Raw genomic sequence first — 21,273 nt, 5'->3', positions numbered from 1 at the left:
GATGAGGCTGGATATTGTCTTTCTGGTGGGCAGAACCGTGTCCGGTGGTGTGTTTTGGGGTGTCTGTGAACTTCTTATGATTTTAGGCAACCTCTCTGCTAATGGGTGGGGTTGTGTTCCTGTCTTGCTAGTTGTTTGGCATAGGGTGTCCAGCACTGTAGCTTGCTGGTCGTCGAGTGGAGCTGGGTCTTAGTGTTGAGATGAAGACCTCTGGGAGAGCTTTCGCCATTTGATATTACATGGAGCTGAGAGGTCTCTGGCAGACCAATGTCCTGAACTTGGCTCTACCACCTCAGAGGCACAGGCCTGACACCCAGCCAGAGCACCAAGACCCTGTCAGCCACACAGCTCAGAAGAAAATGGAGAATTAAAAAAAGAAAGAAAGAAAAAAAAGTTATTACAAAATTATTTTTTAATTATTAAAATTAAAAAGTAATAAAAAAAGAAAGAAGGAAGAGAGAAACCAAACAAAAAACAAATCTGCCAATGATAACAAGTGCTAAAAAAGTATACTAAAACAACCAAAAAAACCAAAAAGAACGGACAGACAGAACCCTAGGACAAATGGTAAAAGCAAAGCTATACCGACAAAATCACACAAAGTCCACCACCTCAGTTTTGGGATGATTCGTTGTCTATTCAGGTATTCCACAGATTCTGGGTACATCAAGTTGACTGTGGAGATTTAATCCGGTGCTCCTGAGGCTGCTGGGAGAGATTTCCCTTTCTCTTCTTTGTTCGCACAGCTCTTGGGGTTCAGCTTTGGATGTGGTCCCGCCTCAGCGTGTAGGTTACCTGAGCGCGTCTGTTCTTCGCTCAGACAGGACGGAGTTAAAGGAGCAGCTGCTTCGGGGGCTCTGGCTCACTCAGGCCGGGGGGAGGGAGGGGCACGGAGTGCGGGGCGAGCCTGCGGCGGCAGAGGCCGGCGTGACGTTGCACCAGCCTGAGGTGCACCGTGCGTTCTCCCGGGGGAGTTGTCCCTGGATCCCGGGACCCTGGCAGTGGCGGGCTGCACAGGCTCCCCGGAAGGGAGGTGTGGAGAGTGACCTGTGCTCGCACACAGGCTTCTTGGTGGCTGCAGCAGCAGCCTTAGCGTCTCAGGCCCGTCTCTGGGGTCCGCGCTGATAGCCTCGGCTCACGCCCGTCTCTGGAGCTTGTTTAGGCGGTGCTCTGAATCCCCTCTCTTCGCTCAACCCGAAACAGCTGTCTCTTGCCTCTTCGGCAGTTCCAGACTTTTTCCCGGACTCCATCCCGGCTAGCTGTGGTGCACTATCCCCCTTCTGGCTGTGCTCACGCAGCCAACCCCAGTCCTCTCCCTGGGATCTGACCTCTGAAGCCCGAGCCTCAGCTCCCAGCCCCCACCAGCCCCAGCGGGTGAGCAGATAAGCCTCTCGGGCTGATGAGTGCTGCTTGGCACCGATCCTCTGTGCAAGAATCTTTCCACTTTGCCCTCTGCACCCCTGTTGCTGCGCTCTTCTCCGTGGCTCTGAAGCTTCCCCCCTTCCCCCCCTCCCCCCACCATCTCTGCCAGTGAAGGGACTTCCTAGTGTGTGGAAACTTTTCCTCCTTCACAGCTCCCTCCCAGAGGTGCAGGTCCCCTCCCTATTCTTTTGTCTCTGTTTTTTCTTTTTTCTTTTGCCCTACCCAGGGACATGGGGAGTTTCTTGCCTTTTGGGAAGTTTGAGGTCTTCTGCCACCGCTTGGTAGGTGTTCTGCAGGAGTTGTTCCACACGTAGATGTATTTGTGTGGAGGAAAGTGATCTCCACGTCTTACTTCTCCGTCATCTCGACCTCAGCCTTTTGGAAGAATTTTAATCACAGTTTCAATTTTATTACTTGTGATTGGTCTGTTCATATTTTCTATTTCTTCCTGGTTCAGTCTTGGAAGGTTATACCTTTCTAAGAATTTGTCCATTTCTTCCAGGTTGTCCATTTTATTGGCATAGAGTTACTTGTAGTAGTCTCTCGTGATGCTTTGTATTTCTGCGGTGTCCATTGTAACTTCTTCATTTCTAATTTTATTGATTTGAGTCCTCCCCCTCTCTTTCTTGATGAGTCTGGTTAAAGGTTTATCAATTTTGTTTATCTTCTCAAAGAACGAGCTTTTGGTTTTTATGGATCTTTGCTATTGTTTTCTTTGTTTCTATTTCATTTATTTCTGCTCTGATCTTTATGATTTCTTTCCTTCTACTAACTTTAGGTTTTGTTTGTTCTTCTTTCTCTAGTTCCTTTAGGTATAAGGTGTTTATTTGAGATTTTGCTTGTTTCTTGGGGTAGGATCATATTGCTATAAACTTCCCTCTTAGAACTGCTTTTGCTGTATCCCATAGGTTTTGGATCATCATGTTTTCGTTGTCTCTAGGTATTTTTTGATTTCCTCTTTGATTTCTTCAGTGATCTCTTGGTTATTTAGTAACATATTATTTAGCCTCCATGTGTTTGTTTTTTTCCCTGTAATTGATTTCTAATCTCATAGCGCTGTGTTCGGAAAAGATGCTTGATATGATTTCAATTTTCTTAAATTTACCAAGGCTTGATTTGTGACTCAAGATGTGATCTATCTTGGAGAATGTTCTGTGTGCACTTGAGAAAAAAGTGTAATCTGCTGTTTTTGGATGGAATGTCCTATAAATATCAATTAAATCTATCTGGTCTATTGTGTCATTTAAAGCTTGTGTTTCCTTATTAATTTTCTGTTTGGGTGATCTGTCCATTGGTGTAAGTGAGGTGTTAAAGTCCCCCACTGTTATTGTGTCACTGTTGATTTCCTCTTTTATAGTTGTTAGCAGTTGCCTTATGTATTGAGGTGCTCCGATGTTGGGTGCATATACATTTATAATTGTTATATCTTCTTGGATCAACCCCTTGATCATTATATAGTATCCTTCCTTGTCTCTTGTAACATTCTTTATTCTGAAGTCTATTTTATCTGAAATGAGTATTGCTACTCCAGCTTTCTTTTGATTTCCATTTGCATGGAATATCTTTTTCCATCCCCTCACTTTCTGTCTGTATGTGTCCCTAGGTCTGAAGTGGGTCTGTTGTAGACAGCATATATATGCGTCTTGTTTTTGTATCCATTCAGCGAGCCTGTGTCTTTTGGTTGGAGCATTTAATCTTTTCATGTTTAAGGTAATTATCAATATGTATGTTCCTATTACCATTTTCTTAATTGTTATGGGTTTGTTTTTGTAGGTCCTTTTCTTCTCTTGTGTTTCCCACTTAGAGAAGTTCCTTTAGCATTTCTTGCAGGGCTGGTTTGGCGGTGCTGAATTCTGTTGGCTTTTGCTTGTCTGCAAAGCTTTTGATTTCTCCATTGAATCTCAATGAGATCCTTTCCAGGTAGAGTAATCTTGGTTGTATGTTCTTCCCTTTCATCACTTTAAGTATATCATGCCAGTCCCTTCTGGCTTGTAGAGTTTCTGCTGAGAAATCAGCTGTTAGCCTTATGGGAGTTCCCTTGTATATTATTTGTCATTTTTCCATAGCTGCTTTCAATAATTTTTCTTTGTCTTTAATTTTTGTCAGTTTGATTCCTATGTGTCTCAGCATGTTTCTCCTTGGGTTTATCCTGCCTGCAACTCTCTGTGCTTCCTGGACTTGGGTGGCTATCTCCTTCCCCGTATTAGGGAAGTTTTCGACTATAATATCTTCATATATTTTCTCAGGTCCTTTCTCTCTCTCTTCCCCTTCTGGGACCCCTATGATGCGAATGTTGATGCGTTTAATGTTGTCCCAGAGGTCTCTTAGGTTGTCTTCATTTCTTTTCATTCTTTTTTCTTTATTCTGTTCTGCGGCAGTGAATTCCACCATTCTGTCTTCCAGGTCACTTACCTGTTCTTCTGCCTCAGTTATTCTGCTATTGATTCCTTCTAGTGTATTTTTCATTTCAGTTATTGTATTGTTCAACTCTGTTTGTTTGTTCTTTAATTCCTCTAAGTGTTTTTTTTTTTTTTTGCGGTACGCGGGCCTCTCACTGTTGTGGCCTCTCCCGTTGTGGAGCACAGGCTCTGGACGCGCAGGCTCAGCAGCCATGGCTCACGGGCCCAGCCGCTCCGCAGCATGTGGGATCCTCCCGGACCGGGGCAAGAACCCACATCCCCTGCATCGGCAGGTGGACTCTCAACCACTGCGCCACCAGGGAAGCCCCCAAGTGTTTTTTCTTTAATCCTTCTAGGTCTTTGTTAAACATTTCTTGCATCTCCTTGATCCTTGCCTCCATTCTTTTTCTGAGGTCCTGGATCATCTTCACTATCATTATTCTGAATTCATTTTCTGGAAGGTTGCCTATCTCCACTTCATTTACTTGTTTTTCTGAGGTTTTATCTTGCTCTTTCACCTGGTAAAACGTCCTCTGCCTTTTCATTTTGTCTGTCTTTCTGTGAATGTGATTTTCTTTCCACAGGCTGCAGAATTGTAGTTCTTCTTGCTTCTGCTGTCTGCCCTCTGGTGGATGAGGCTATCTAAGAGGCTTGTGCAAGCTTCCTGATAGGAGGGACTGGTAGTGGGTAGATCTGGGTGTTGCCCTGGTGGGCAGAGCTCAGTAAAACTTTAATCCACTTGTCTGCTGATGGGTGGGGCTGGGTTTCCTCCCTGTTGGTTGTTTGGCCTGAGGCGACCCAGCACTGGAGCCTACCCAGCTCTTTGGTGGGGCTAATGGCAGACTCTGGGAGGGCTCACACCAAGTGGTACTTCCCAGAACTTCTGCTGCCAGTGTCCTTGTCCACAAGGCGAGCCACAGCCACCCCCCGTCTCTGCAGGGGACCTTCCAACACTAGCAGGTAGGTCTGTTTCAGTCTCCTATGGGGTCACTGCTTCTTCCCCTGGGTCCCGATGTGCACACTACTTTGTGTGTGCCCTCCAGGAGTGGAGTCTCTGTTTCCCCCAGTCCTGTCGAAGTCCTGCAATCAAATCCTGATAGCCTTCAAAGTCTGATTCTTTTGGAATTCTTCCTCCTGTTGCTGGACTCCCAGGTTAGGAAGCCTGACTTGGAGCTCAGAACCTTCATTGCAGTGGGTGAACTTCTCTGGTATAAGTGTTCTCCAGTTTGTGAGTCACCCACCCAGCCACTATGGGATTTGATTTTATTGTGATTGCTCCCCTCCTACCATCTAACTGAGGCTTCTCCTTTGTCTTTGGATGTGGGGTATCTTTTTTGATGAGTTCCAGTGTCTTCCCGTTGATGATTGTTCAGCAGGTAGTTGTGATTCTGGTGCTCTCGCAAGAGAGAGTGAGTGCATGTCCTTCTACTCTGCCATCTTGAACCAATGTTTTGTTTTTTTTTTTAAGGTTGCTCTTTATCTAATGGGTTAAAAGGCTGCCCACTTTGGAACAGCAACATTATTCTTGTTTTTTTCTTTTTTTTTGGCTGTGTTGGGTCTTTGTTGCTGCGCGTGGGCTTTCTCTAGTTGCAGCAAGCAGGAGCTACTCTTCGTTGCAGTGTGTGGGCTTCTCATTGCAGTGGCTTCTTTTGTTGCAGAGCACAGGCTGTAGGTGCACAGGCTTCAACAGTTGTGGTGCATGGGCTCAGTAGTTGTGGCTTGTGGGCTCTAGAGTGCAGACTCCGTAGTTGTGGTGCACGGGCTTAGTTGCTCCATGGCATGTGGGATCCTCCCAGACTAGGGATTAAACCTGTGTCCCCTGCATCGGCAGGCAGATTCCTAACCACTGCACCACCAGGGAAGCCCCCTGTGTTTTTTTTTTTAATGGTAGAAATCTTGAACTTCGTTATAGGTTTTCTGGAAAGAATTGGAAGAGGGGGAAGCTTGAAAATGTAGGAGAGAGGAGATAACTGATGTTGAGTAAGATTTCTGAGGATCTGGTAAGGGATGGACACTTGTAAGAATGAGAACATGGAAGTTTAGCTTTGGATAGGAGGAAAGAGAGACAGATGGGTAGAAATATAGATAAGGTTGTAACAGTGGGCATAGGGAGACTGCAGTGAAGGTGTTCTAGGTTAAGGCTGTGCCTTTCTTATGGCCTTTATTTTCCCTTGGAATAGTGATGGTCTGTGGCTGAGAGTGACTATAGACACAGCAAGACACCTGTGGAAGGCTGGAGAGTGTGAATGATAGGGGCATCCATTTATTTAATTCCTACAATAGCTTGATATGATATTTTTCTGGGCATTGGAGCAGAAAATGTAGGCAGATTAATCCAGAGTGGAGTTTCCAGTGTGGGTACAGCTGAGGACACGTGGACTAGAATACTGGTTAGTGAAGGGATGAAGTGACAGGCCATGAGTTTGGGCTGAACAGTGCAGGAAGTGAAAAAAAGGCTTTCACTGGTAGATTGAGAGGAAGCTCATGAGGATAAAGGTACAGTAGGAAGGCAAAGAATAGGTGTACAGGGAAGAAAGGAATGAGGGTATTAAAAGGACCAAAACTGTGGTCAGAAAGTAGGATATTAGAGTTTATGTTTTCCAAATTGGAGTGAATCTGGGTTGTGAGAAAGTCTAAGGAACGGCCTTGGGTGTGAGTAACTTACTGGAGAGGAGGTGAATGTCCCTGGAGTTGCAGAGATTAAGGTACTGTGAGGTTAGGATATTGGATAGTTTATTCACATCAGCACTGAAGTTACCCAAAGTGAGAGGGAGATAAGGGATGGAGAGGATGATGCTGAACCAAAAACAATGTAGGGGACTGACCAGCAGGTTGGTGGGTGGCAGAGACAGGAGGAGAAGAAACTGGTTGGCTAACGGCTGGAACAGTTTCAGTATCTCTATTCAGCGATAGAGGCATAATGGTGCTTTACAAGTTTATTGGACTAAACTGAACCAAAGTGCTGTGTTAATTCCAGGAAATGCCAAAGTCAGCACAGCTGCCATTTTTTAGAAAAACCCCAGATCAGACATTAAAGTCAGCACAGAAAGAGCATTGCCTAAGCTGTAGATTCAAGAAGAGACCCAGAGAAGAAATATCAGCAATGACTACTGGACCATCTCTCCAGGCTCCGCCCAGCCCGCATATCTTGCCTTGAGCTGTTGATTGACTATTTCATTCCACCCCTCCCCCTCAGGGAAGCTGCCAGTGCCAGTTCTTTGCTCCATGACACAGTCCTGGCAGGAGAAGTCAGACTGCCATCTTGGGCTGGCCTCACTCCCAGGAGAAGCCAGCGCAGAGACTATGAGAGATGCAGCTGAAGGAAGCACATTTCAGGCGCTCCTCTCTAGGGTAAGCAAGGGCTCGTTAGCTGAAATGATCATCTTCCCAGGGCCCTTCTCAGACCAACTTAAAAGTAGCCCGAGCCGTCTCTCCACCCTCGCACACAGGAGTACAAGTCTTTTCCTGCTCAGACAGAACCCACCCTAACCTCAACCCTTCTAGAACACAGGTACCATCTGCTCATTCCTCCTCCTTGTGAGTGATGTGAATGCACTCAAGGCTCACTTCCAGGATAGTATTCTCTCTTGTTCTCCTCCTGCTTCACTAGTCACTTGTTATTCAGTCTTCTGTGCAGGTTCCTTTTCATTAACACGACCTCTAAAAGGTAGAGGGTCCTGGTTCTCAGCCCTTGGTCTCTGCCTCCTCCCTCCCTACACTCATTTCCTTTGTTATCTCAACCTGCTTCATGGCATTAATACCATCTAATCGCTGAAAAAATACCAAATATCTCTAACTCCTGAGACAGACTCTAATCTCATATACCCAGTCACCTCCTTGGCATCTCTGCTTGGGAATCTCTTAGGCAACTCCAGCGTAACATGCTCAGGGTTAAACTGGTTCCCCCACTCTCCCCTGCCACGCCTGCTCTTCCTGCAGCCTATTCCCATCTCAGTCAGTGGCAACGCTGTCTTTCCAGGTGCTCAGGCCAAATACCTTGTAATCAGGTACTAGGGAGACTTGGAAGTCAGCCTTGAGTATATTCTCATCACTCAGGAGGAGAAGGAATGTGCAAATCATGCTTCATCCTCTTTCTCTCATAGCCCAATTACAATCTGTAGGCAAATCCTATTAGTTCTACCTTTAAAAGATACCCAGAATCTGACAATTTCTCACTACTTCTACCCCCCCAACACCATGAACCAAGCCATCATCATGCCTTGCTTGGATTATTGCAGTAGCTTCCTAACTGGAATCTGTTTCTACCCTAGTCCAAATAGCAGCCAGAAGGATCCTCTAAAAAAGTCCTTAAGTCACAATGATCATATTGCTCCTACACTCAAACCTCCAGTAGTTTCCCATCTCATTTAGATAACAGCTGATCTTCTTACAGTGACCTGGAATGATCTGGCTTTCCTCACTCCCCCCCACCCCACCCCCCACTAGTCCTCTTCTACTACTCTTTCCCTCATTCACTGCGCTTCAGCAGCGCTGGCCTCCTTAGTTCACAAACACTGCAAGGATATTCCTGCCTCAGGGCCTTTGCACTTATTACTTCCTTCGCCTAGAACATGTTTCCCCAATGTCACATGGTTTGCTCCCTCACTTCCTTCAAGCCTCTGTTCAACTGTCCTTCTTCTTAATGAGGCCTTTCCTGCCAACCCTATGTGAAATCTATGGAATATAAGATAGCAGCATCCACTGCTCTCCTATCCTTTTACTCTTTCCATTTTTCTCCATAAACTCATCGTCCTCCGAGACTATGTATTTATTAAATGTAAATTCTGCGGGAGCAAGGACATTCTGTTTTACTCACTCCTGGATCCCCTGTACCTAGAAGAATACTGGGGTCACAGAAGGTACTTGATAAATATCTGTGAAACAAATGTAATTCAGTTCAACTGGCTGTAGGGAAACTTCAGGAGTCCACAATCCTCTGGTTACCAGAGCCAGTTTTGTTTCTTATAACAAAAGCCGCCTCTCTCAAACCCTTATCAAATCATGACTTTAATCAAGCAACTAGTTTGTCTGGGCTCTTGCATGTTTACATAATCGTATATCTAATCCCAACAGAGAGGGCCTTGCCTTCTTTTCCTTTGCTTCCTAGTTCCTGTAAAATAATCAACAGTGGCTGGTGACCGAGCCTGTTGGTTAGCATAGCTATTAAACACCAGCACTCAGTAAAAATTACTGTTGTGGTTATTCTTTAGTAGAGTAGAGGTATCGGTTATAATCTTCTCGTAATTGTGAGTCTCTTGGCCAAATATGTTTAAATGATAAAGCAAATGCGTTGAAATACAGCTTTCTACTGATCAGGTTTTCAGGAGACCTGAGTTGTGGTCCTAACTCTCCTGCGGAATCACCACAACTCTGGGTACTTCTCCTGAGTTCTCCAGTACCCTCTAGGGAGAAAGTGTGGGCTTTGGCTGGATGGTCCTAAGACCATCTATTGACAGAGAAGAGTCTGCATTCTCAAGTCACTAGAAATGCAGGTGGTTATCTCACTGGCTTTCCCAAAGAAACATTGGTTACAACAAAGAAACAGGGACACAAGACACTGTGACCTTTGTACTGGTTAGGATTTTTTCAGTTGTTAGGGTCAGAAACCCAACTCCAACTGGCTGAAGCAAATAAAGGTGTTTATTGGCACCTACAAGTTGAAATTCCAGGGGTAGAGCCTCTTCTGGCAAGCTGGGTCCTAGGGCTTATAGGATATGAGGACCCAGTCTGTCTTCATCTTCTGACTCCACTTTCTCCTGTTTTGGCTTCACTTTCAGCAAGCTTTCCCTGCATAAAGACCCCAGCAGCACCAAAATGATACCTGCCAGCTTCAAATCCAAGAGATAATGGGCTTCTTCCCAAGAATTCTGGGATCTTTTTAAAACTGAATCTCATTGGTCTGGGCTGAGTCATGTGTCCTTTCCTGAACCAATGGAGCTGGGGTGGGGGTGGAGGCAGCCCATCAACCCACGTGGACGGACAGTGGCAGAAGGGTAGATGCCAAAAGGAAACTCAGGGGGCTATTAACAGAAGAATGGAGATTGAATATTGGACAAGTAAAAATAATGGACATATGTTTCAGTCCTCATTAACTTATGATTTTCTTATAGGTACTGTGTTAATTTCCCATGTTGCTATAACAAATTTCCTCAAACTGGCTGGCTTGAAACAACAAAAATTTATTTTCTCACAGTTATGGAGTCCAGAAGACTGAAACTGAGGTGTTGACAGGGCCACACTCCCTCTGGAGGCTCTGGGGGAGAATTCCTTCTCCGCGTCTTCTACCTTCTGGTGACTGTTGACGTTCCTTGATTTGTGATGGCATCACTTCAACCTCTGCCTCTGGGGTCACATTGCTTCCTCCTTTTCTGTCTGTCTCAAGTCTCCCCCTGCTTTCTCTTATAAGGACATACATGTGTCATTGAATTTAGGGCCCACCCAAATAATCCAGGATAATCTCCTCCTCTCCAGATCCTTGTCTTAATTACATCCAAGTTAGGTCACATTCATGGGCTCCAGGGATTTTACATGGACAGCTTTTGGGGGGCTGTTTTTCAGCCTACCACTGGAACCAAGCCAGAAGCATAATAACATTCAAGTGACTGATTTAAACTTTCAAAACGTATGAGAGAATCAGAATCATTTCTAAATTTTTGCTGATATATTTTATCCACATGCTTTGTTGCCTTTTAAAGAGATAAAATAAAATTTGCTGTAAGGGAAGAACAAACAATTAAATTTCTGACTTGATTGCAAAGCATGTAAGGTTTTCATTTCAACATATCACCCTCCTGCCCTCTTCCAGGTAACTGTTGAACCAATAGCTATTTTTATTTGAGTTTTCTACTCCCTTTCTGCATTGTCTTTAGTTTCTTTGCTAAAATGTCTTTATTAGCAGTATCAATCCTGATCATAATTGATAAACAAGAACTAGAATGTAAAGAGTCACTGGCGAGAATAAACCACAGTCAGAAAAGTATTTTCAAACTTGATTTCTTTTCTTATTTCAAATGCGTAAAAAATCTCAACCACTCGCTTTTTTGTTTTTTGGTTTTTTTTTGGTCTAGGTAAATGTTCCAAGGAGCCCCAGGCTAGATTAGAGATAAACAAGACAAAAATCTTGTGAAGAAATCAGCAGGAGCCCTTACTCCTCAAAGAAGACAGCGGTGTAATACATGTTTTCAAAAATATGTCATTTTGTCCCCTATATCCACCCACCTTCAGCCCAAGAAGCCACCCTTACTGGTTGCTCAGGTTGGACTGGGAATGCACTGGTTGCTGGTATTTTCCCTGGAGGCATCTTGGCAGCAATTCCGGTGGTTCAGATCCTCTGATATCACAGGGGTGCGCAGGTGGCTCTGTGCTTTATCAGCGGGGTGAGGCTTACAGGTGTTTCACAAGGCTGGGGACGGGGGGACTGGTAAGGAACCTGACCCTTTGACCCTCCCACCCTCCCCAATTCAGGAGCTACAAAGGGACACGGATCCTCATCTATGCTTCTCAGGTGCAGCTCTGCCTTACTGTCCAATGCAGCTTTCTTTACTGGAAACATGTAGGATCTGAGAAGGGAGAAAAGAGTGGGGTATTATGGGGTTTCGCTCCTTTTTGCATCTGGAGAATGGACTCAACTTAAACCTGGCACCATGAATCAGCCTGTATATGTTGGCAGAGTGAATTTCCAGTGTTGGAGATAGAATGATGTAATGGGAAGAGCTTTGGCCTGGACATTGGGGGGCAGATCCTTGCTCAGTGACCTGAAGCTTCCCTTCCCTTCTTCGCTCTTCTGTTTCCCATATTTAAAACAAGAGCCTTGGATGAGATGTTCTCTGAGGCATCTGCTGCCTTCAGTATCTGTCAGATGTATACACATTACACCTAGGTTGAGCATTTGAGTTTCCTGGGAAGGCTCACTGGTTGTTCCTTTTTCCAGAAAGCTCTCCCCGCACACAGCCTGATGTGCTGCTCCTAAAAAGGGTCCAAAAGTACAGGATTGTGGTTAGAGTTAAGAGCCATTTCTAGTTAGGACAGTGTCAGTTGTTCATCAGATATAAATCCGGTGCCCCGGGTAGGTGCTGGGGCTATAAAGATGAATCAAATGGAGCCCCTGCCCCGAGGGGCACACAGCCTAATGAAGGAGACAGGGAAGTACCGAGGATTGCCTTATAGTATGATAAGCTCCACTACAGGGTTATTAATAAGGCTCCATGACACATGGAGGATGGACATATAAATCTGCCTGGGGTGGAATCAAGAATGGCTTTCTGGAGGAGGTGACACATGGGTGGACACCAAAGGGATGAGTAGGAATTACCTAGGTGCAACAGGCGTCCAATCCCTAGAATGCTCACAGTAAGTATGCTCACTCCACAGAGACTTGCCAGCTGCCATGTGACACATTGTGGCCTCTAAAGACAGGTGTCTCTCCCATTGTCTAATTATCCCCTTGGGTCTGACACATGGATTAAGACAGTGTGCATCTAATTGGAGCCCCAGGGGGCAGGTCCTGAGTAAGCTGGGAAAGCTGACTGGAGTCCAACTTTGATTCAGACCAGAGACAGCAGAACTGTGGGCTTCAGGAATACCACTTTTGATCTGCTAGTATTGAATGCTTGCAACCTGTACCACAGAACACATCCCCTCCTCTCTCTCTGTGTCTCTCTTTTCCCTTTTCCTTTCCTTTTCTGGTGCAAATTAGGGGGAAGGGATATAAAAGCTGTTGGTTTCTGAGTGTGTTTCTAAGATCTCACTCTGATTCTACTTAGTCATGGTAGGCTTCTTGGAGGAAGTGCTCAGAAAGAAAGGTAAGGACTGGCTTGACTAATTAGTTTGACATCTTAGCAAAAAGGGGCCCCTTGCTACTCACACCCGTGCACTCTTCCCTGCATTTGACCTGTGTACCTCTACTAACCTCCCGCCAAGTAGAACCAGGTTTGATCATTTCCCCTTTTTCGGTCAGTGGCTGGACATGTGCCTTAGGTTCGTGATTCAAAGCTCTTTCAGCCAAACTGGTTCCCCTGCGCCCGGTGTCAGGACTCGGGGACCCGCCCGGGCCGCGGCTGTGAAGTCCCCTCGGAGCGGCCGCTGGGCTCCGCCTTCCGCTCGCCCGGCCGGAGGTTGGGAGCGGGCTCGGAGCTGGGAGCGGGAGGCAACACCCTCGCTCGCACACGGCAACCTGCTCCCTTCGGGGAGGGATCCTCCGGCTCGCGCTCCCGCTCGCTCGGCCCCGCCAGCCGCCCGGCCGCGGGGAGCAGAGGGGACTGAACCCTCGGCGCTGCTCGTTAGCAGTCCCGGCGAGAGGAGCGGCAGAATTACTCATGCGCTAATTGCCCCTCATTAAGTTAAGGAGACGAAGGGGAGCGCAGACTCCAGAGGCAGGAGGTGTCTGGGGCCGGCTCCGCCGCGCACGCCGAGCTCGTTCAGCCCGGCCAGGGTTAAGTCTTCCGCTCGCTGCTGGCCGGCTGGCGGCCAGCTGCCTTCAGCGAGAGGCCAGAGTCCCTGCCAGGCACCCGGGAGGTACGCCGCGGGCCGGGCTGGACCGCATCGGACCCCTCCCCCATCACCGCCTGGAGGAGGAGCAGAAAGTGGGGGGTGCGCGGTAGGCCCCCGCCCCGCAGCCCGGCGTCCGGGTGGGCAGAGAGCGAGAGGGGCTGCGGGACACCGAGATGGCCGATGAGATCGACTGGCTGGACTTGCCCGGCCGGTGGACCTACGGAGTTGACCGCGGGGGGAGAGTCTTCTTCATCAAGTATGTGGGTCTCTGTTTCATCTTCTCTCCCTCTCTCTCTTTTCTTTAAAGTTGTCTGACTTGAAAGGCAGCAGGGCTGGGGGCCGGCAGGAGAGGGTCAGGGTAAGCGATGGCTGGAACAGCAGGCATAACTAATAAGTTTATCACGATGCCTGTTTGAATGTGTCTCCCGTCTTTTCCCCAGTGGGTCAAAGTCCAGCTGAGGCTCAGCATTCCCTGCACCTGGAAAGGCAGGGCAGGGCAGGTGCAGACCTTCCCCTTTCCCCTGGTCACAGGCAGGATGGGAACCCTGAGGAAGATGACTAGAGCTGCTGCCCAGCCTGCAGTTCCTTCCTTTCAGCTTTGGCCATTGACAGGGACAGGGGTGAGTCCTTTCTTTCTTGTGTCCACTCCCCGACCATTTCCTATGGGAAGACTTGGGCTGAGGGACAACATACCAGGAGACTCTGCCTCTACCGCCCGCTTCCCTGCATTCCCTCACCCCAGGACTCAGGGTTCCCTAGATGGCAACCCCTCTCCCTCCTGCATCTTTATGGGGCTGTGGTCAAGGGAAAGAAGATGCCCACGGTACATTTGGTATTCTTTAGAGCGAGGGAGGCTTTGCTACTCTCAGTAATATATTAGCACTGTTATATTAATTACATAAACCAAAATGGCTCTGGCATAATCTCTTTATAACAGAGTGGCTCCGCTGGTGCTAGTTTGGCCTACTTCTATAGGCTTCTTTTGCCACGATAGAAATTTCCCGATAATATAGCAAGTCTAGAAGCACAGCATTTGAACTGTTACCCACACATAATGGGTTTTCCCTTTCTCAAGATAGCCACTCACAGAACATTAGAGCTGAAAGGAGGCTTGGATGCAACCCCCTCACGTTTCAGACGGGAAGCGAGGTCTGCAGAGATTCAGAGTACTTTTCTGAGATAAAACCACTTGTTAATCAGAGCTCCGACCAAGCCCAGGCCCCGCTGAATTGAGTGCATTGCTTTCCCCCCTGTACCAAAGTGCCCTTGCAGGAGTGCAGGCAGCCAGTGGTTTCTTGTTGGTGTTACTGTTTCCACATTTGCTGTAGGCTTTTCTTCTGTAGTTATCATTACTGTGATCAAAATTGATGTTGTAATTATACTATCTTAGAAATTAAGTCCACCAAAGTTCTTGACCCTACGTCAGATTCTTAAATAACAGGACGTCTCCAGGATTTAAACTGGAGTCCCTTTGGTCAGTGGTTTGAGACTTTAGAATCCCTAAGAATCACCCAAGGAACTTAGTTAAAAAGGCTGATTCCCTAGCCCTGCCTCCAAAGATTCTGTCCGAGTTAGAAGATCTTGGGTGGGCCTTGGAATCTCGATTTCCACAAGCTCCTCGGGCATTCTGACGAAGTGGTTAATTTGGCTTTTCTCATCTTTCTTCTCAAGCTCTTGCTTGCCTTCCAGCTTCTTTTTGTCGTTCGTTCCACAGACATTTATTGAGTATCCGCTATTTGTCTGCTGCAGTGTTAGGTATTGGGATAAAAAACAATAAGATACAGGTTTTTCCTTGAAGGTGGTAGAGAGAAAATGCAAATAAATACTTATGAAATAATAAGATACATTCCAGAGGTATTTGCATGATGCTATAGGAACATAAGGAAGAAAGAGCTAATGCTCTGAGGAGTTGGGGGGGGGGCCTCCCAGAGGAGGAAACATTTGAGCTGCTTCTGGAGGAGAGAGACTAGAGTGAAAGGGGCCTTGAGGCAGAGGCCTGTGGGATGGAGGGCACCAGTGGTTGCTGGAGCCCAGGTTATCTAGAACACTCTGAGAGGTTCAGCAGAGGTGGAGTGGAGGTGGCTGGGGTGCTGCAGAAGGTGAGGCAAGACAGGTAGGAAGCGGGCAGCTTCGGAGAGGCCTTGTGTGTTAGGCTAAGGTGTTTGAACTTGATCCCGTAGGTGATGGGAAACCAAAGGAGATTTTAAACAGAGGAGTGACATAGTTAGACCTGTGTTTTAGAAGGAGCTCTCTGGCAGCTGCATGGACGGTGATTTGAGGGCTGAGTAGGGAGGCAAGGGGAAAAACTTGAGGTATGGAAAGCAGTTAGGAGGCAATCACCAAGTCCAAAAGACTTGAATTAAAGCAATGAGAATAGAGGGGAAGGGCGGGGAGAGGTGGGAGAAATCTTTAGGCGTAGAATTGAGAGCTTCCATTTACTCCCTGAATGTTGAGGAACGAGGGGTGAGAGGGGGAAGAGCTGAAGATAAATCTTAAAATTTTTAACTTGAGTTTGATAGAAATCAGGAGTATGGGAAGAGGAACAGACTTTAGGGAAAGTACAGGTCCAGCCGGGAAATATTGATTTTGAGGTCCCCATGGGACATTCAGGAAGTGATGTCCCACAGGTGGCTGGGTGTACAGGATAGAGGTTGAAGAGAGAGGCCTGGGCTGGAGAGTCTTCATGTAGAGCTGGGACCACCCCGGAGTGTGTGAGGGAGAAGACAGGAGGGTCCCCAGGCAGCACTGCATTAAAGGAAAGGATAGAGGAAGAGAGGCCAGGCTGGAGGAGACCCAGGATGCAGAGGTGGGCAGCACCACGGCCAGGGTAGCGTGCCCCCCAGATGGGAAGGAAGAGAGATGTTAAGAAGGAAGGGATGGTCAACCGTGGAAAAGCCAAATGAGCTTAAGACTGGAAAGTGTTTACTGGATTTAGGAACTGGGGGTGTTTAATGACCTCTAGGAAAGTGGTTTCAGGGGAAGGCTGGGAACAGAAACCAGATTGCAGAGAATTGGCGAATGGGAGGCCAGGAAGTGGGGACAGTTAGAAGGAACTAGTTTCTAACAGGGATGTTTGGTCAGTAAGAAGAGGAACACGAGAAGAAAGCTAGAAGGGGAGACGGCATTAAGAGAGAGAGAGAGAGGGTTCAGACTGGAACACACAAACAGGAGTGGGGGCTAAAGTGATGGACCCGAGAGGGAGAGAGAAGTTGAAGATACAAATCTGCGATGCTTAATAGGAAAAGGGTCTAGAAAAGACAGGAGATGATGGAGACTGTGACCCACGCAAAGGGACTAGCCTTCAGTGGGAGAAGGCCACCTTTTCTCCAATGTAGAGACAAGCATTAAAGGATGGGTGGAAATATGGATACGTTTGAGGGGGAGGTTGAGTGTACTGGGTAGAAACCTGCCTCATGGTTTCTATTTCTCTTGAGTTAAGAGATGAGATTATCCATTGAGAATGGGTGAGAGGGAGGGGAGGAGAGGCAGGCTTGGGATCTGAGGTTGGTGGGAAAGCCTTAGAACACTTGGCAAATGGCAACTGATTGGGGCCCCTGAAGAAGATTATAGCTGGTGGATTTGCAATGACCCCAGTCCTCCTGGTTCCACAATTTCCCCACCAGCTTTGGGCTCAAAGCTAGAGTGGAGACGGTCTGTGGCTGCATTGTTTTTCACCAGGGGCTGACGACTGGAGGGTGGGGGAAGGTCGGGGGAGAGGAAGTTGAGGGAATGGTGGGTTGTGCGCACCTCTGTGACCCTGCGATTGTCGGTGATGTCCAGGTGGGGTGGAGATAGATGTGACGTCTGAAGGAGCCCATAGTGTGAGAGGAAGGAGGGGTCAGGGCCAGAAATCTCAGGGCAGCTGAAGAGGAGGTGTAAGGAGGTGCCCCCTTCCTTGGCTTCCTCTTCCCCTGCCTCCCAGGACCAAAGCCCAGACTACAGGTCATCTCCAATGGTGCACATGGCTCCAGAGCTTTGTTTAATAAACTTTGTTTATTCTCTCTTCATCAGAGGGGTGGGTCATCTGGGAACGTTTTTCCTGCAGCAGGTGTTCAAACTCAGAGGAAAATTAGTGGAGTCAAGGGAAAAGAAAGCATAAATCCACGCAAAGACTTGGACCCGAGTGTTCAAAGCAGCTTTATTTGTAGTGGCCCAAACTGGAAACAACCCAAATGTCCATCAGCAGGTGAGGGGATGAGCACATGAGGTATATCCTGCAAGGGAATGAACTACTAACACACGCTAGCACATGGAAGAAAGACAAGAAGGAAAGAAGTCAGACAAAGAAGCCTAGTTTGTATGATTCCACGTATATGAAACTCTAAGAACTCCAGAAAATGCAAACGAATTTATAGTAACAGGAAACAGACCTGTTGCTGCGGGGGGGTGGGGGAGGATAGGAGCCGGCAGGGTAGGAGACAGGAATTACAAAGGAGCGCCAAGAAAATCTGGAGGGTTCACATCTTGATTTTGGTGATAGTTTCACAGGTGTACAACTACTTCAAAACTTATTAAATTGTACACTTTAATATGTGCAGTTTATTGTATATCTTACTTTAGTAGAAATTTAGTGGCACCCTTCTTAGTGGAGTTTATTATACTAGCTAAGGTATTAATTATTGAGTGGAGTCCTGTCCTGGACCCCAAGGCCCCAGCCTAAAGCCTGGGTGATACAGGTGATCTGGGAGTCCTGTCCTCCACATACATCGGGCTCAGGAAATATTGGTGTCCTTGGTTGGTGGGAAAGGTCAATGGACTTATCTACCATGGCATCTAGAGCCCAGAGGATCTGCACTGCTGGGGAGCCCACCTTGCTGGGAGTGAGATGTTAAAAAGAGCTTGGGTTTTAAGGGGGGGCGCATCTAGGTCTGAATCCTGGCCTCATCAATTATTTATTGTATGAACTTGGGCAAATTACTTAACGTCTCTGAACCTCAGATTCATAATCTGTAATATTCCTAATGTGAGGGACCATCGTGAATGATGGTATACAGCCCTGCAGACACTCAGGGACTGTCAATTCACCCAGCCTCCTCTTCTCTTATCCATTGAGAAGCTGCCAGTTAAGGACCTTCCGTGTACGTCCCACATGGCTTCACCTTTCACCTTTAATGTCACCTCCTTCTTGAAGCCTCCATGCTGTTCCCCTTCCTTAACTCCATCCAGGGAGTACTCCCTTCTCTGATGGTGAAATGCTCTCTCAGCAGAGAGAGCATAGCTATAGTAGGGATTATATAGCTCCTATCACATCATATTCCAAATATCTTTTTACATGTCTGCTTCCCCAGTGAGTTAGATGTTCTTTGAGGTCAGGGATCCAGGATTATAAATCTCTGAATCCCCAGAGTCTGCTCAGTAAATGCTCTGTGAATGTGAGTGAATGAAGGCAGCCTGGGTGCCCCCATGTCAGGTGTCTGGGATCAGACAGTCAGTACTGATGTGAATGTGGAGATGGGTGTCCTCCTCACAGAAGCCTCTTTTGTATCTCACATGTTCTTTCTGGTCTTCTCTAGTGATGAAGAAAAGTCAACCAGCTGGGTGCACCCTGGTACGGAATCGCCCATCCAGAGTGGACACTCCTCCAGCCCAGGTAAGGATCTCATCTGTCCCTGCCTTTGCAATCCATGAGGAGGCAATGGCTTGAGGTGGCTGTGGGAACCCCCTACCCTGACTTTGCTTCCGACTTTTCCTTTCTCCATGGACAGACTCAGCTGAGCATTTGACCCACCATGTGGGGGATTTTGCAGGAGGGTTGACGCTCACCTTGAGGTCTTTTCAAACTTCCAGCCCCGTGACTAGTATCTGGGACTGACCTTTGAGGAGAAAGAGCTTACTCCTCTCTCATCCCCCTGCCCAGTCAGAAAATCCCTTCCATCCTGAGAGCTCCCGAACTGGGCAGAACCCTAGCCCCGAGTGCGGTACCATAGAACTTTACGCCATGATGGAAATGTTCTCTTTCTGTGCTGCCCAGCACAGCCACCATGAGCCACATGGGGTTACTGAGCAATTGAAATGTGATTAGTGTGACCTAGGAACTGAATTTTTAATTTAAATTAAATTAAATTTAAATAACCCCACATGACTAGCAGGAACTGCTTCACATTGAAGGGAACATGAAAGAAAAGGGGACAGGGCCAACACTGATTGCTTACTATGGAGAAGACTCCATTACTAAGCCTTCAGGGACCTCCCAGCCTAGTGGGGAAGATAGGACCCCTCCGGGCAAAGATGATTTCATTCTAAATTGAAGATGTGGAGACACCAAGAGTCAGAAGGCCTGGGGTACTTCAAGTGAACAATCCATCCTCCTCTTCGGGATGCCACTGTAGACCAATAAGGGGAGGGGTGGGAGCGACAGCGTTGGAAACCCCCTACCCCTCTGGCCTTCCAGCCCTTCGCCCAACTACACAGAGTCCCGGTCACTCATGGACATGCTGGGTCAAGGTGTTGACTTGCCCAGAGCCTACTTTCTTTTAGATTCAGGACTAGACTCACTGTGGTTCTAGAGCCAGAAGGGACTTCAGGGATCATGGAGTCTGACTGCTTCATTTTAAAGGTAGGGAAATGGAAGAGCAGAGAGGAAGTGCCTGGCTCAAGGCCACTCTGTTAATAAGCAAAGCAGCGTTGGGGTTAAATGCTTAAGTTCTAGAGACAGAGAGACCTGAGCTCAAATCTTGGCTCAACTTTCTATTAGTGTGGTCTTGAGCAAGTGGTTTAATTCTGGACTCACCTTCTTCATCCATAAAATGGGGGCACGGTTATGAATCTCAAAAGGTTGTAGCACAAATTAGGCAACAGAGTCACTGTCAACAGTGGTGACTGCTATTGTTATTGTCACTATTGTATTTTTGACTTGAAGTGAAGCTTCCTGACCCCAGGGCTGGGGCTGTTTTCTTCTTCTGGGTTGGTGTTGGCTGTTTGCAGTTTGAGTCCATCCAGCTCACCGTGACCCTAGGTAAGGCTAGAGGATGCATGCAAGTCTGTGAGCCAATTCTTTCTTTTTTGGCTGCAGCTAACTGGTTGTCCAAGGCTGGGAAGGGGTTAAGATGCCCCTGAAGCTTGCTGGGAGGGCAGCTGCCTTAGCGGGCACTCCGCCTGGACAGGAATATAAGCACCCTTGGTGTTGCCCGGGCAGAGAGGGCAGTGTGGAGGGAAGTTGCTGGAAAAGGCAGGGGACATAATCCACGCTGGCCTCTTTCCCAGGCACATCACACTGGCAGGATTATTTATGGTTCTGACCCAGTGGGGATCCCTCTATTTGGGGAGACTGCCAACCCACGCCCTTCTGAATGGGAACATCCTCGCACAGGGACAGAGGGGAACAAGTAGCATTTATGGGGCAGCACAGAGGAGAGAATGTGAGCTTTGGAGGCAGCAAACCAGACTCACATCCTGGCCCAGACACTTCCTGTGTGACCTTAAGCAAGTTGATTGACCTCTCTGGGTCTCAGTTTCCTCATCTGTAAAAATGTTTGGGCTGATGCCTATTGTATAATGTTGCTGTGCAGATTAAATATGCTAGTAGTGGTGAAATGTGTACCTTAGAGGAAGGAAGCTCTCACTAAGTGGCAGCTGGTGTTATGATTTCTCTGGACCGAGTCCTGAGAGGGAGGTGGGCCCGCTGGCTGCCCTGCTGCACTGAAGCAGCAGCAGCAAGTATGGAAATACATACCCTTGATACATAGGGGTGAGTGAAATGAGTGAACGGAAACTGGGCCCACCACTCTGTGGAACCCAAGCCCTGCATTCCAGCAGCTTGGACCCTAGGGCAGCTGATAACATGGCAGGAGAGATTCAGACCAGCAGTGGATCGCTGTATTTTATGAAACCTCGTACACAAGGTAAACGTTTGAACTGATCAGAAAAGTGGCAGTGATTGTTGAGAGAATCCGCACCTGTTTTGTAATGTGTCCGCCACAGGGCTTTTGCACCCCCAAAGGAACGATCTCTACCAGTACCCTGC

The 21,273-nt window shown here is 47.4% G+C and overlaps 2 protein-coding genes across 3 annotated transcripts in view; both read left to right on the top strand.

Annotated features, from left to right (window-relative positions):
- Positions 1 to 7,148, top strand: part of PPP1R15B (protein phosphatase 1 regulatory subunit 15B) — a 31,395-nt gene extending 24,247 nt beyond the window's left edge. The window contains exon 2 of the mRNA XM_089908332.1: positions 7,018 to 7,148. Coding sequence (XP_089764458.1) covers positions 7,018 to 7,050 — 33 coding nt within the window. The 3' untranslated portion in view covers positions 7,051 to 7,148. The remainder of the gene's footprint in view (positions 1 to 7,017) is intronic.
- Positions 7,149 to 12,510: 5,362 nt separating this feature from the next.
- PLEKHA6 (pleckstrin homology domain containing A6) overlaps positions 12,511 to 21,273 on the top strand; it is a 141,971-nt gene continuing 133,208 nt past the window's right edge. Inside the window, exons 1-2 of one of the 2 annotated variants that reach the window (XM_089908331.1) lie at positions 12,511 to 13,566; positions 18,824 to 18,900. In XM_089908331.1, the coding sequence (XP_089764457.1) occupies positions 13,484 to 13,566; positions 18,824 to 18,900 (160 nt within the window). In that variant the 5' untranslated portion in view covers positions 12,511 to 13,483. Of the gene's footprint in view, positions 13,567 to 13,607; positions 18,901 to 21,273 lie in introns of those variants that run through there. The other variant, XM_089908329.1, reaches the window with a different exon arrangement.

The sequence above is a fragment of the Delphinapterus leucas genome, chromosome 1, assembly GCF_059928025.1.
Source record: "Delphinapterus leucas isolate spDelLeu-1000000601 "Yukka" chromosome 1, BTC_Dleu_Yukka2, whole genome shotgun sequence".
In the NCBI taxonomy this organism is placed as follows: domain Eukaryota; kingdom Metazoa; phylum Chordata; class Mammalia; order Artiodactyla; family Monodontidae; genus Delphinapterus; species Delphinapterus leucas.
This window is presented reverse-complemented; position numbering and strand designations above follow the sequence as displayed.